The 16,774-nt window shown below is 38.3% G+C and overlaps 1 protein-coding gene across 19 annotated transcripts in view; it reads right to left on the reverse strand.

Annotated features, from left to right (window-relative positions):
• Window positions 1–16,774, reverse strand: part of ST7 (suppression of tumorigenicity 7) — a 277,971-nt gene that overhangs the window by 35,494 nt on the left and 225,703 nt on the right. For all 19 annotated transcript variants that reach the window (XM_009203733.3, XM_009203731.4, XM_009203735.4 and 16 more), the window contains 2 exon segments: window positions 4,882–4,954; window positions 3,341–3,443 (listed from right to left, as the gene is read on the reverse strand). In XM_009203733.3, coding sequence (XP_009201997.1) covers window positions 3,341–3,443; window positions 4,882–4,954 — 176 coding nt within the window.

Raw genomic sequence — 16,774 nt, forward strand, 5'->3', positions numbered from 1 at the left:
AAGGAGTTTATGCCTTTTCCTATGGGAGCTGGCGGCACAGCTACAGTATCTCAGGAGGGAGTGACAGTTCTGTTGGGAATGATGAGCCTGTGTGTTTGCTTCCTCTTTACTAGTTTGCTGCAATCTAATACTTCAGAAATTCTAGTGTTTCACATCCAACCGACCGCTGAAGGGGCTCTCCTTCAGAACAGAGATAAGGGGTTTCTTACTGTTCTTATTTATTTCCCAGTCCTGTGATGTGGTAAGGAGCAACACTCCCTCCCTACTCCTCATGTCTGCAGGCGAAGAGCGTTCCTAAGAGTAGCCCTCTGAAGGTAAATGACTGGTATTTATCAATGGATGGTGAAATATTACCTATGTATCTTTGCTTAATGGGATACCAGATGAAGCAAAGCTGGAAATACATGGAAGGCAGTTCTCAGTTACTATATTTGGTATTCTTTTCTCCCTTAGAGAAGATGATAATCATATAATACAGCATGCAGATACTGAAAATTCCTGTGGTGGGCCACTGACAACTTCCTGTGGTAGAGAAAAAGAAGCCATGGAAGTCATATCATTTAAGATATCTTGAAGAAACCTGAATTGCCCTTAAGGGACTGAATGCCTTGAGAAGCAGTGTACCCACCAGCATTTGAAGGGTCCAGGCCTAGGCTGGTCTGTTCCCTGGTGAGATGTGGGAGGCAGTAGAGGGCAACATTTACGAGTAGATAACCCAGAATTGGTTCAGGCTCTGTCATTTATTTGCTGAATGACCATGAGCAGATTATTTAACCTCTCCAAATCTTTGGTGCCTTCATCTATGTAATAGGGATAATAATATAACACACCTCACAGAATCATTATGAAAAATAAGTGAAAGGGCTTATGTACTTCAGTTAGCACTGTGCTTGGCACATAACATTTAAAAAAATAATAAAAATGATTATCGCAGTATCATTATAAGGAGAGAGTCAAGGTCAGGACGGGAAGGTGACCCAGATGATCTTTAAGGCCCCTTCTTATGCTAAGAGTCCAAGAGTTTATAACCTTCACCGATGTCTCATTAGAACTAAGGCTATTATTCTCTGCCTCCAAGGCACCAAATGTGTGTGTGTGTGTGTGTGTGTGTGTATTTGCTAAAGTAAGATGTTTAGAGCACGCTGCATACTGTATATTAGAAATTTGTGGCTAATTCTTGACAGATGTGGCCAGTGAATCCCAGGACCCGTCCCCCACGGAATTCTGATAGACGAAGAGGATCTGGAAACACATCGCCCCCTCAGCACAATCATCAACAAAGCAAAGTGCTGGAGAGTCAGTTTACCTAGGTAGTTTTTCCTACCTTCGCTCAGTTTCATGATTAGAAATGAGAGTGCAATCAAATATTTGAAATGTTTCCACTTTTAGAATAATTCTATTTTGCAGGTGGAATCCCGGTTAACTGTGTCAAATTCTTCCATGGCAGCCTTAAAGTGTTTCTTAGGGCTTTTAATATTCTTTGAGAGGCTCAATTAACCATTTCGGACCAGTTTTATAGCATTAGATGACTACTTCCATCAAAATATCTAACCAACAAGTACTGTACTGATTTTCTGTCTTGTGCCCCAGGATGGCAAGGCTCTAGTTAGGATCACAGTAAAAGATCTGGTTCCTAGATATGAGAAGCCCCCAATCATTATCAAAATTCTTAATAATTATCAGTAATTATCAAAATTTTTGATATTAAAATTATCAAAAATCTTAATAATTTACAAATAAATGGTGCTCAAGTATTTTCAAAGAACTTCAAATATATAATCTCACTTGATCTTTACCAGAAGATAGGCAGGGCTTCTATCCTATCTTCATTTAAAGATGAGGGACAACTTTGAGCTGAGAAATGCTAAGCCCAATGTCCAATGGCTGATAAATGACAGAACCAGAAGTGGAACATGACTTTTTGCCTCAGAATCCAGAACTTATTGCTCAATACTACTTTTAAAAGAGCCTTATTTATGCTTACTGAATAGCTCTGTAGAGAATGGCATTCAATGAGTATTAATAGATGACCTCAGTTTACTGTAATTCAGGATAATATTTTCACGATTAGTTTTAAATTTTAGTCAAAGTGGAATAAATCTTTTTAGCTTAGGTGAAAAATATTATATAAGGAGATATAGTTATAGCACCATATGGACAATACATAAATCTACAAATACTAGGTTGGTCATTACCCATTAGGCCTAATGAATAAATACATCCTTATGCAAATGTGGCATAGTGAACCACTCTTCAATCTCCTGCTAAGTGAAAACAATGACCCAGACTTGACTAAAATCCCAGGAATGATATTAGATCACTTATCTCTGTCACTCTGGATATCAACAAAATAAAGTAGTTAACTCCATAAATCATCTCTCTCTCTCTCACTCATACCTCCCACCCTTTTGCTATAGTGCTACAACAAGTCAAACAGCCTTCCTTTGTCATTTTTCACCAGTAAGTCTTCATCAGACATTTTGCCAAGGAAGATATGGCTTGTCATACCTGAGGTGAACCACACGAAGTTTCTTAGAGGTCAAAATGTACTTAATAGCGGGACTGAAAGTGGCTCTCAGCTACTTTTTTTTTTCTCCCTCAGAGAAGATGATAATTATGTAATACAGCATGTAGATACTAAAAGAGCAGGGAGTTAAATATAGGTAAATAATAAATACACATTCATCTCCTGAATAAAAGATTACAGAAATATCCTCTGCTCCAATTTGACTCCCTTAAAATCAATTTCAGAAAAAAAATTGGAAATATTGGGTATTTATAAATTGGTCAACCATGTGGTTAATAACTAAAACAAATATTTTCTACTACATATAGTTATTAAAATGGTACAAAGCAAAATACTTTTTCATATTTTGAAGTTTTCTCTACTATTTTCTTGCCAATACTGATTACTATCATTTATTTATAGAGACATGGAATGCCACATTAGTCAGTATTTTTTTTTTTTTTTTACCAGTTTTATTCACAACATTTATTTCCTGATTTTGGTCTTTGTGAGACCATAACTGGTGTGAAATTCCTATCAAATGCGTCAACACTCCCGGGATATCTACTTTTTGCCAATTTCAGGCTTCCTGGCCTGCCTCAGCGAGGTCTATCGATTTACCCTTATTAAGTGAAGTCTGGAAATCTGCCCCAAAGCCTCTTGAGTGTAGCTTTTGCTTAAAATGAGGCTAATGCCCATACACTATACAGGGCCTCAACATTTGTTGGTTGCAATTCATTTTTTATAACCGGTGTAGTCGAGATACAACACCGTGGTCAATGAATGCTTTCTCTGCTATCATAACGAGTTCCTGTGGGGATTCCACAGACTCACTTTTGGCACATGAGGATTGAATTCCACAGCTCTATGAATGGCTTCTACTGCATTCATCTCTGCTGTGCTCAGCCCCCGCCGAGATGCAGCCTCAGGAGAGAATCTGAAAAGCAGAAAGACAAAAACCATCCAGTTGGGACCACTGCTTGGGCATCAACCCCAAAGCATCTACACATCAAGGGCCCATAAAACCACAACGAGCCAATGACATGAGCTCTCCAAACTTCTACTGCATGGAACCTCTGAGTGACCCCGAGGACCGAGGCCAGCAAAAACCCCAGCAGAAGCAGAAAGCGTGCTTGCATCTAGTCATGGCAGGAGTTAAATTCGGCTGTCAAGTCTCTGTCTAAATAGCTAATCTAAGTCTTCTACGAGGTACCTGCTCAGGTCGGGGGAAGAGGTAGGACTGACAAGGGCAGACAGTGTAGGAAAAAGAGAAAACTAGGTTACAGAAGAGTGCACTTGGTTAAAAACAGAGCTGGGAAGGATTTGAAAGGAGGCCTCCCACCCAATGTCAGTGCTGCGATGGAGGTTAAATCATTGCAGCGTCAGCAGCAGGCGAGCCTGCTTGGGGCCATTCCGGCAGGGGGCGTGTGCATGCCCAAACTGCGGGCGAGACACCTGCCCGAGTGAATGAAAAAAACCAGACCATGCAATCTCTTTCTCACCTCACACCCAGGGCTAACTCCAGAGCTGTGCTTGGCAGGCAGACACCACAGGGGAAGCTGTGACAACCCTGGCCCTGCCCTCCCAAGCTGGAGTCGCTGTGTAGGGAGAAAAGATGTTGCAGTAGGTACTGGCGATCTACAGGATAAAAAAGAATGAAAGAAAATTACTTTGGTCTTGAAGTGTACACACACTTAATAGCAAACCTGTCTGATACAGCAGAGGCTGGTTTCCTATTCTCTGCTTTTGATGCTACAGAGGGATTATATCGGGGAAGTGTAAGAGTTTATGGACTCAAAACCAGTTAAGCCATCTAGGCTCTTTCACCTGACAGGCATCCTTGGATGCTTATGAAAAGTCCATATGCCATAGTCACCTGCCTGAACAAAATAGGCAAACGTCCCATTGAGATGGCAACTCAAAGTTAACAGACCAGTGGGGGCTAATTTGGAGTTGATGAGGCAAAGAATGAGAGATGACCATCCCGTCTGCCACATTCCACATGTGTATGACACTGCCCATTTATGGACTGCTGAAGGGAGAGGAATGTGCAGGAAACGAATAGAAGGATGGCATTCTGTGTAAGTCCCAAGCAGGTGTTTTGGTATCTACTGTCTCACACCAAAAAAGTCATCTCAGAAGTATGGAATTTCAAATAAATCTTGCTTTAGGATACCTTTACACACCCTTACATTACCTGAAGATACATATTCCCTCCTTCTAATAGTGAAAGAAAAGAACAGCAGGTTTTGGAAAATGCATGCTTATAAGCAGGGGTCTCATAGACTAAGAGAAACTTCCAGAGAAAGCCCTCAGAGGCAACACATCTCAATTCCGGTCAGGCATTAGTACCGCGCAAGCTATTATTCACTTACTTGTCAGAGACAGCTCTTGCTTTGAGCAAAGCAGCTGTGTAGCATATTGTTGCTGACTTTGGTAAGCTTATATCTGTTGGAGAAAAAGAAAGTAGGAACACATAAGTTTGTAGGTAACAAAGAGCAATAATTTTCAATACACTAGCATTTTAATCACATTTAAGTGTAATAACGATAAATGAAGAATATTTTAATACATATGTTACACAAGAATTTCAGCTATTCCTTACTGTATCAACACAGTATGTGAAACTAAGGGTAGGTTGTATTTTTATGAATAATTCATGTCCACCAGGCTGACTCTTAAGCAATCACCTTCCATTTTAAAATATGAATTTTTGTATGTTGAGTTGAAGCAGATTATAGCTATAAATATATAAATTTAGATATCACATGAATATCCTTGATGTGAAAGTGTCTTTGTCACTTATCAAAATTTCTCGACAGGTGTATGAAATACTAATTGAAGAAAAAAATCTAGATTAAAAAAAGACATAGCCAAATGAATGATTCTTTAGTGGTCAGATTTAAACTACATTTCTTTTGCATTAAATTTCAAGTTTACATTCAATTTTTAATAGTGCTTGTTAAAAATGTAAAAGTCAAAGTCAAGGAGATATACATATATATCTAATATATAAATAAACATATATAACTTTTAAACAGTATATGTATGAAATATTTAGGAAACTACACAATTTTTGCTCATGCCAACCTATCATAAATCTCCTTTCATATGAAGACTCACTCGTCACCAGGAAAAACAGTTCCTTTCAATTTTACAAAAAGTACAGAAAGGCCAGGGTGGGAGTGGGGTTCAGATAATGAGTTTACAGGAAAGTGAAAGCACAGGGTACAAGTGAGAATAGATAAACTCAAAGAGGGCATTCCTTTGGGTGAAAAACATGTTCTTAAAGTATGATTGCATTCTTTCCAGAATAGGAGTTAGTATTTAATACTTGCAACCAAATTTACACTATAACACAGAAATACTTTAATTCAGAACAGGTAAAAATATGCCATTCCCAGATGCTGCAAAATTCATTCTAGGTTACAGGAACTCTTTGCACCTGGAATGCCCTGCAAGTTTCTTTGCAAGGCTATTTTCAACTTAGAAAGGATTACATTAAAGTAGAAATGAAAAAGGGAAGTCCCATAATTAGCCAATAGACAGAGGCAGAAGAAAACAATTTCATAAAAGAAAACCAATCTCTCTTTCAATAAAGAGTATTTAATGCCAATTCCAAGGAGATTCCTAAGGAACTTCTCTTTGAGGGGAATGTCAATGACATTGATAAAACACAATCATAGAAAATATCAGCACAGAATTGAAAGGAAAAGAAGTCTTTGTACCCTTAATCTCATAAACTATTTTCAAGCAAAATGTCACCACCACATACATACTATATAAAATGGTGCGCTTACAATTAGGAAGAAAAAAATGCCAGACACTCATGGATTAGTCTTGTTGCTTTTCCAGCATCTAAACATTTAACAGCTTTCCAGTGTGGGGAATCAATATAAGAATGAAATATCCTGTTTTTTGGGTATACTCATTGATTGTTATTTGAAGCTAATTTAAAAAAACTAGATGATACATGGCCTACTTAAAAGTTCAGACTTTTGATTTTAAAGTTACCCAAGCCTTGTTTCCGAAAACAATGATCATAATTATTTGAAGGTGGCAGCATGAGAAGGAGCCTCTTTTTAAGGACTTAGCTGCTCAACAAGAAAGATCAAGTTGTGTTTGATGGTTACCTAATCAATCAAATGAACACTTTCACCCAGAGAGAAATACAGAAAGAGATACAATTGAGGCATTCCAGCAAATGACTAGAGATGCCTAATCAAAGGTAATCTTTAATCTAGAATCCTGACCCCCATTCCCACTAGCATAGACAGGACATTCACAACTAGAAAAATGCAACAGCATTCAGCAACATATGATGACTACAGTACATTTTCTCCATTTTTAAAATGTTTGCTCCTCCTCCTTTATTAAGTAGTATATGTGCACAAGAAAAATGCTTAAAAATAACCAAAAAAATATTTTAATCAATATCAAATGAGGAAACAGGGAAATGTAGCTCTATGAAAATACCCCATTCCCCATTGGTGGCATTTCATTCTATTTATCTTTTTATGCTAGTGAGTTATTTTGTTCCCACTAAGAAAAATAGAAAATACCAAAATATTCTTGCATAGCTTGTTTATTTAGATATTTTCAATGTTATTCTTTTTTCTGTAAAAACATTACATCTATTTGGTAATAGCAATTTGTCTCTAGGGAGGGATGAATCACTCTAAAGAAACTGATCCTAAATTTCCCTTCACATAGAGCGTCTTGTTGTTCAGATAGGTTTTGGTTTACAATTTTCATTTTTGAAAGTGATGCATATTTTTCTGCAGAGCACTTAGGCAATATAAATGGAAAGCTCTTACGTTTTGCCTACCCAGCAATTCCACTTCTAAGACTTTATCCTAGGAAATAATCATTAATGTGCACAAAGATTGTTCATCACAACATTGTTTCTAATGGAATACTGGAAATGGCCCAATGTCCAATTATAGACTGGTTAACACGCTGTAAGTACATTCACAGGGTACAATTCCATGCAGTCATTAAATCATGGTGGTGGTGGAAAGGTACTGAATGATCTGGGGGAAATGTATTGTGCACACATTAATAAGTTTATAAAAAGTATGCTTTAATATTCATCTTTAAAAGCATTTATATACACAAAGAAAAAGATTGGAATAATATGCACCAAATATTGTAGACTCCCTTTATCAGTCGTTTCACTTTCTGTGGTTTCAGTTGTCCACAGTCAACTGCAGTCTGAAGATATTAACTGGAAAATTCCAGAAACGAATACTTCATAAGTTTTAAACAGCATGCCATTCTGAGTAGTGTGATGGGATCTTGTTACTGTCCTGCTCCATCCAACCTAGGATGTGAATCATCCCTTCGTCCAGCACATCCACAATGTAGATGCTACTGCCCATCAGTTACTTTGTGGCCACATGCATTATCATAGTTATCACAGTGCTGTCATAGTTATCACTGTGCTTGTGTTCAAGTAACCCTTATTTTATTGCATAATGGCCGCAAAGTGCAAGAATAGTGATGCTGGCAATTTGGATAGGCCAAAGAGAAGATGTAAGGTGCTTCCATTAAACGAAAAGGTGAAACTTCTCAACTTAATAAAAAAAGAAAAAAATCATACACCGAGGCTGCTAAGATCTACAGCAGGAATGAATCATGTGAATCGTGAAAAAGGAAAAGAAATTTGTTAGTTTCACTGTTGTACCTCAAAACTGCAAAAGTTATGACCACAGTACGTAGTAAGTAGAATGACATGAAGGAGGGGCCACATTCACATAACTTCTATGACATATTGTTATAAGTGTTCTATTTATTAGTTATTGTTAATCTCTTACTGTGCCTAATTTATTTATTTATTATTTATTTATTATTTTATTTATTTTTTTTTTGAGACAAAGTCTCGCTCTGTTACCCAGGCTGGAGTATAATGGCATGATCTCGGCTCACTGCAATCTCTGTCTCCTGGGTTCAAGCAATTCTCCTGCCTCAGCCTCCTGAGTGGCTGAGATTACAGGCACGCACCACCACGCCCGGCTGATTTTTGTATTTTTAGTAGAGACGGGGTTTCACCATGTTGGTCAGGCTGGTCTCGAACTCCAACCTCGTGATCCACCCACCTTGGCCTCCCAAATTGCTGGGATTACAGGCGCGAGCCACCACATCCAGCTTACTGTGCCTAATTTATAAATTAAATTTTATCATAAGCATATATGTACATGAAAAAATATTGTGTATACAGGGTTCAGTATTCTCCATGGTTTCAGGCATTCACTGGAGGTTTTAGAACATATGCCCTAAGGATAAGGGAGGACTACTTCATTGGTGGTGTTTATTTCTGCATGGCAAGATTATAGGCAATTTTTCCCACTGTTTATCTGTATTTCCAAAGTTTTCTGTCATGTACATGCAAAAACTGTTTTTTTGGGGTTTTTTTGTTTTTTGGTTTTTTTTTAGCAGATAATGATGCTAGAGGGAAGAATTCTGTTCTATAAATTGCCTGAAGCAAGTTCATGGGCAAATACATTGGTGGAGCCAGATACCGACAGCATAGACAAACGTAGAATTTATCACATGAGGTGCTGTCAGCCCGGAGAGCTATCAGATGTAACTTTCACATACTCTTGTGAAAGTTAGTGTGTTCTATTTACAGTGTGCCCGCTATGGTACAGTTACCTTATTAGCCATATTTTAATCTAATAACTGCCTAACATCTAAACCAGTGGCAGGAACTGATGTTTGGCTCACCATTAACAAGAACCATATATACTCTCCTCTAGGAGAAATTATTTAGGCTGCCTGCCCCATGAGCACCTCCTCTTTCATTCCCACCTCACCCCACAAAAAAGGGGGAAGCTTGGTTATTGCTGCCTATAATTTTTAAACTTAATATTTTGACATAATTATAGGTTTCCAGAAATTTATAAAAATATACACAGAGTCCTGTAAATGTTTCACTCAGCTTCTCCCAATGGTGGTATTTTATATAACTGTAGTATAATATCAAAAAACAAGAAATTGACATTGCTAGAGTGCTATTGGGTACACTACAGACCTTGTTCATTTTCACCATTTTTTATATACAATCAAGTGTGCATGTCTATCCAATTTCATCCCATAACTAGATTCATGTAACCACACCAAAATACAGAACTGTTCCATTACCACAGAGGAACTCCCTGGTGCTACCCCTTTATATTTGTACTCTCCCTGTCCTTCCTCATACATGTCCCCCGGTGATCACTAATCTGTTCTGTACTGTTCTGTCTGCCTGCTATGACTTCATGCTTTTATCACTACGGAAATGGATAAAATGATAAGATGAATAGAGTGGCTACCAGTAGTGATTGAAATGGTGGCAATAAGAACAAATCATCCACTTTCCAATATTGCCTGTAATTTATTCAGAAATTTTACTTTGAGTAAGCAACTCAAAATAATTCTAAGTCAGTTTGATTTTGTATGAACACACTGACTCTGCAGTGGCCTTCTGACTTTTGTAAGTGGCATTTAGCTACATTATTACCTCTTACGAATTAGAATCCAAAGAGCAAACAAAAGGAAAGGAAATAATGAGGTATCACATAATTCCACTACTCACTGCAGAAACAAGGAATGCTAAGTAAATGTTTCTCACTTAGGCAAAGCTGAACTGCCAGTATTAATTTTTCTTCCACCTCTTTGCCATCTTATGTTTTGTAGAAATGTTTTTCTGAAAGGAGAAGAAATTTCCCCAAACATCTCAGGCATGCAAAATCAAATTGTCATGAAAGTCTTTCATTAAAAGTTGTAATCCTGAACTTCACACAAATGGAATCAGACTCATTTTTGTACTCATTTTTGTCTGGTTCCTTTCACTTAGCATGCTGTTTTTGAGATTCATCCATGTTGAATCTCAAAACATGGATCAGTCATTCATTCTTTTTCATTGCTAAGTAATATTTCATTGTGTGGATACACCACATGTTTATCTATTCTCTTGCTAAAGGACATTTGAATTGTTTTCCCACTTCGGAGTGTTATGAAAAAAGCTGCTGTGATCATTTTTGTGTAAGCTTAACAAAACTCATTTCTCAGGGATATGTAACTAAAAATAGGATTGCTGGATCTGAAGATAGATGTCTGTTTAACTTTACTGGAAACTGTTAGACAGTGTTCCAAAGTGATTGTGTGAAGTTTGCAAAACTAATATGTTGTGATAAAAGTAAGGAAAGTGGTTACTGCTGGGCTGGAGGGCAGTTATTGGCTGGAAGGGAGTATGAGGCAACCTTCTGAGATTTCAGAAAGTTCCGTTTCATTCTGGGTAACAGTCATATGGGTATATATATAAGTGAAAAATCATCCCTCTGTACTTAAGAGTTGTACATGTAATTATATGTAATTTATGCCTCAATTATATACATATATATATATATATATATATATATTTTTTTTTTTTTTTTTGAGACAGAGTCTCACTCTGTCACCCAGGCTGGAGTGCAGTAGCACAATCTCCCTCACTACAACCTCCACTTCCCGGGTTCAAGCAATTCTTGTGCCTCAGCCTCCCAAGTAGCTGGAACTATAGGTGCACATGACCACGCCTGACTAATTTTTGTATTTTTAGTAGAGACAGGGTTTCACCATGTTGGCCAAGCTGGTCTCGAACTCCTGACCTCAAGTGATCCGCCCACCTTGGCCTCCCAAAATGCTGGGATTACAGGCCTGAGCCACCGCACCCAGCCAATAAAAATTAAAACAAAACAAAACAAAACAAAATAAAACCTGAAATCTTGTGGTCACCTGAAGATGTCTTATCTTACCAATCTGACCTCCATAACATTTTACTTGCCTTTTATCATTCTGCCCCACTCCATTCTCTCTACAAATCCTTATCTAAAAATCACTTACACCTTCCATAAGAAAACAGAATCTGATCATTGTTCGTCAATCTTTCAAGCATTAAGATGGTTAAAATATCTCTTCTATAGCAATTTTCTCTAGGATAAATACCTCCAGTTCCTTACCTGACATATTCTTCAGAACTTCTCATCTATTTTTGTTACCTGGCCACAGGTGATTTCAAAATATGAGAATTAGAAATGAAAACAATCCTCTAAATCCCCCAAACTGAGCAGTAGAGAGCTCGGGGAAACGTGCCATCTGAGGAGCTGCGCCGCTCCACGTCTCTGAATACCAAGCTAGAACGCCCTGGTGTTGAGCAGCTGGGACTCTTTGTCTGTTCTTTGATTGCGTGGTCAACAACACCCCCACCCTCGCCCCTGCAATTCTATTCAAACAGACTTCAGCCAAAGTCAGGTCTTTTCTCCCTTTTATGTAAGCCATGAACATTAAAACAACAACAACAACAACAACAACAACAACAACAAAAAAAAAACCTATAGGCAGGATTTCACATCTGACTCCATTACATTTCAAATCTTAAAATTAAATCTGAGCCATTAAATCTTAATAATTTCAGCCTCAGCCCATCATTCCAACCTATTAGTCATTTTTCTGATTCAAGCTACCACACACAGTTGTGCTTCCTCCAAATCTTCTTCCCCATATGATCATTATCATCATCAAAATGACTGCTAACACTTACCAAAGGCTAACTGCCAGGCACTGGTGTTAATCAGTTATATACATTATCCTATTTAATTCTCAGAGCAGTCCTATGAGGTAGGACTGTTATCCCTGCTTTATAGGTGGGGTAAATGAAGCATAGAATGGTTAAGAAATATGCCAATATCACAAATCGAGAACAAACCTGAGCACGTGATTTTAAACTGTGCTATGTAGTTTCCAAGATCTGATTTTTAGAAATACTGCCCATGGCAATACCAACCACAGAATCTAGGAATAGGATTCTAGAGATCACCCTCAATTTGCAACAGTCTGCAATGATATGTCTGCAACCACTTATTAATTAGGTATTATATCCATATTGCTCCATGGTACCTGAAAGGACAGCATTTAAAATATTACCAAATGTTTTGTTTAAATAAAGATGTAAACCCATTTATGGTGTTCTCCTATTTCAGAAACACGAAGGAAAAGGGTCATTTACACTAATAAGATAAACAGTTAAATACTATTGTATAGACTACCAATATTTTCACATCCACTATCTCATCAGTGTTTATTTGACACAACTGTCTTAATAAATCCATGTTAGATCCCCAATTACCTCCTTTTTTCTTGTGGTCAAAAGCCACATAATCATTTCTACAGTTTGGTTGGGATTGACTTATTTGACACATTCTTTTAAAAAGTAGAAAGTACTAAAGGGAAGTATAAAATAGGAATGAATAATTTTACGTCAGCAATGTATTAATACAATATTTTCTGCTCAAAACAGTACTACCACAAGATACAGACAAAAAACTGAACAACAGTACAGGACTGCCAAGATCAACCTCCCAAAATCTTTTTCTTTTATAGGTGAGAAATATGGACCCAGCAAAGTTAAATGATTTTCTTAAGAGCCACCCAACAAATGAGTGGCAGAACTGACCACGTCCTTGTCACTATTCCATATCGTTAGTGTGATACTTGCTTTTACTTTCCCTGTCATTCTTCACTGTTTTGTTTGGACAACAGAGTCACACATTAAATCCTGTAATGTGTGAGACTTTTGCTTCCTCTGGTCTTTAGCCACCCTGAAAACCTGCTTACAAGTTTATACCTGACTTGTATATACTTATTTAGCTATTTGTCATTCTGATCTTTTCATACACTTTAATCATTTATGTTTCCTTACCCTTTTATCCATTGGGAGTAACTGCAATTTCCACTTTTAGTCTTCCATCCTTCACGAACCATTTTCCAGTTTAAAAAAAACTCTCTGTATCTCCTATGCCAAATAGTCTCAGCACAAAGTTATATTAATTGAAATTCTGTTTGTGGGTTCATATTTATCTTTCCTCTGCGTTAAAATAAACAAATAAAAGGCTGGGTGTGGTGGCTCACACCTGTAATCCCAGCACTTTGGGAGGCCAAGGCAAGAGGATCACTTGAGCCCAGGAATTCAAGACCAACCTAGGCGACATAGTGAGATCTCACCTCTAGAAAAAATTGGCCAGGTGTGGTGGTTCACACCTGTAGTCCCAGCTACTTGGGAGGCTGAGGTGGGAGGATCACTTGAGCGTGGGAAGTTGAGACTGCAGTGAGCTGTGATCATGCCACTGCACTCCAGCCTAGGCGACAGAGCTATACCCCGTCTCAAAACAACAACAACAAAGAGCATGGCTTTTGCTTTTTGTTACTTTTGTTTGTTTCAGATTCAAGGTACACCTGTGCCTAATATTCCTTTTTTTTTTTTTTTTAAACTAGAGCTACAGGATAATATGGTCTCCTTCTCTTAAGCTTCTTCCTTTTTGGTAAGAATTAAATCCATGGTATTATTCTCATGCTTTGTCTATTTTAATAGTAACTGAAGTATCAACAAGGCAGGAATTTTTCAGATGGTTTGCTTTAGCAAGTGAGATTTATACAGGCATTCACATCATGTCCTCTCCTATCTTCAAATTCACAGCCTTTACAGAAAGTACAGCTGGACATGCCACCTGTTCCCCTCTTCCGCATTTTTTTTCCTCATGTCATTGTTACAACTCAGCAGAAGTAGGTGGGCACTGATGGGTGACATGGGTCCTGACAGGCTCTTCACCCTTAGTTACGCTCCCTTGAAAGATTGTCTGTGGGTGATGGTGGTTTTACATAGGGCTCAATGTCCTGTAAAGAGATTACCCGAGAGCCAATGAAATGAAGTGGTTATAGTTTCAAGTAAGTTTTCCCACCCAGGAGACAAAAGTTTCTGCACTAGGATTCCTACTTGTTGCTTAAGAAAGAAAAACCAAATTCTAACTCTTTTACACCAATGCTCAGAAAACCTCACAAATGTCTCCCTCCAGGACAGAATGTGTTCCACTGTAGTGTGGGAGATCACCTCACCAGCCTGCTGCAGTGGCACTCCACTCTTCCACACCTGAGTGCTTTCCCACTGTGATCTCTCGAGTACCTCCACTCAAAAGGGGCACGGTGTGAATGTACTGTGCCACCCACTTCACTCAGGGCTGGACTGAAGCCTTTTCTGAAACTGCCTCCAGAGGGCCCATAAAATAAAATGCAAGCTTGGATTTTAATCCAGTCCCTCTACCATCCCACATCCCCGGCTAACTCACCCAAGTCATCTTCTTCCCTTCACTGCATCCCTCCTCATCCCTCTGCTCTAAGGGATACAGACAATTCTCCAAATAAGTCATGCCAGTTGCGCCTCTGCACCTTTCAATATGCTCTCCTTGCCTCAAGCACCTTTCCTGTCCAGTTCAGACACCACCCCCAAGGGGAAGGCTCCCCTCGCTCCTCCTTGCTGCCTGCGGTGCCCCTTCCATCTTGGGCTAAAGTGCATCGCAATCTTTATACTTTACAGCAACTGTCTGTTCTCTTATTTCCCTGTCCTACGTACATGGTGTGATTTAGGAGTAAAAGCTAGGCTGCTTCATCACTTTGCACCCACAACAAAAAACAATGTCTGAAATATAGCTGGTGCTCAGTGTTTGCTGAATAAAATCCTAAATTAATGTACTAAAATCTCAAATCTCTTGATATTAGCTTCCTTCAACTTGCAAACATTTACATCCAATTTAGCTCCCAGAAGCCAACATTGATGAGTGTTGTACGTTCTAACAGGGAATCAGAAACTTGTTATTTCTCAACATGTGTACTGCATTTATCTTTGCTTACAGAGTTCCAGCAGAGTGTTTGAAATTGTATTGGTCCTCTAATCTCAATGTCTATTTGAAACAGCAGTGGAATGAAATTGTGGGGCAGGATGAAAAAAAAAATAAAGTAAAAACTGAAACAAGGTTGAAGGAAAGTAGAAAAAACAAGGAAAACCACACCTCTTCTGACTCCTTAAGGACCCGTTATTGGAATGATGCTGCTGAAAGAAAAGGTCATCTTAGGGAGAATGACTCTTGAATTTTCAACAGTCATAAGTGGTTCATAACAGCCAAACTTTAATTCAATAATCTTGGAAGAAATGTCTGTAATTATGAGTAAAACTGTCAATCAGATGGGCCTCGGAAAACTTATGTTGCAAAACTTTAGACAGGATAGAACAGTTTTCCATGATAACCTTTTTGATCTGATATCCTTTTGTTCATCTCCCAAAACAACCAAGATGTAGTTTCAATGCAGGGTCAGTTCTCATATCTATGAATCTAAATTTTTTTCAAAGGTGGCAGCAAGTAGATATATAAATCCCAAATCATCTCACAAATGAGAACACTATATCGTAGTAGGATCTTACAGATCGAGTCACTCACTGACCACAGATGTTCCCAATGACTACCTTAGTACAAAGGGGTTGAGATGAAAGGGGCACAAGCTTGCTCTCAAAGGCTTTCTTTCTCTGCACTCCCCACAGCTTATTTCAAACAGACTCACTGAGCACTGATTCATCTCGCTTCGCCTTATTTTTGTATTTTTGTTTTTTCCACTAGACTGAAAACTTCTTGGTGACAGAGAATAGGTTATATTTATCTCTGAATCTAAAGCACCTAAAAGTTAGTACTTCAGCATAATAAGGACTTGATAGATCCTTGCTGAAATAATTTGAAAACCATTAACCTATTTACTCCCTGTTATCCTTTAATATTATGAAGTACCAAGAATCCCTTTTCTTGGTCAAGTAACAAATTGATATCATTTCTACCAGGTACACTTGAAGCTCCTATAATCCAACATGTTTGGCCTTCACAGATGTTCTTGGAAGCATGAACCAACCAAACAAACAAAAACGGAAAACAAATTTAAAAAGCAGTCCATTTCTTCTTCATAACCTGTTTGTGGATTGTGATGTGTTCTTACTGTACCATTACGTGATTAATTTATCAGTTTACTTGTTTATGATATGATGCAAAGAAAACAATAGACATACAGGATTCTGCCCTTAAATTTTTGTTATTGTTGATTCCAGGCAGTATAAGGTGTTTTTGCCCCACCTCCAGAAAGCCAATCTGAGGTCCCCTTCCAACTAAAGGGAAAAATTTTACTGAAGAAATAAAAGGGATTGATATACAAGAATCTCAAAAAGATGTGCCGCCTGGGAGTTCAATGATTCAATTAGGAAGTTCTACATGACCTTAGTCATTTGGGGCAGGGGGAAGGACAAGCACTACACATTCAACTACACCCAGAAAAATTCATCTTACGCTACAAAGCCAAACACCAGATGTTACTTGCAACTTTTGGACTGGATTACCCCAGAAGGTCTGTGTCAGAGGGCCCTTCTGTGGCTGGTGC

Source organism: Papio anubis, chromosome 4 (assembly GCF_008728515.1).
Source record: "Papio anubis isolate 15944 chromosome 4, Panubis1.0, whole genome shotgun sequence".
NCBI lineage: Eukaryota > Metazoa > Chordata > Mammalia > Primates > Cercopithecidae > Papio > Papio anubis.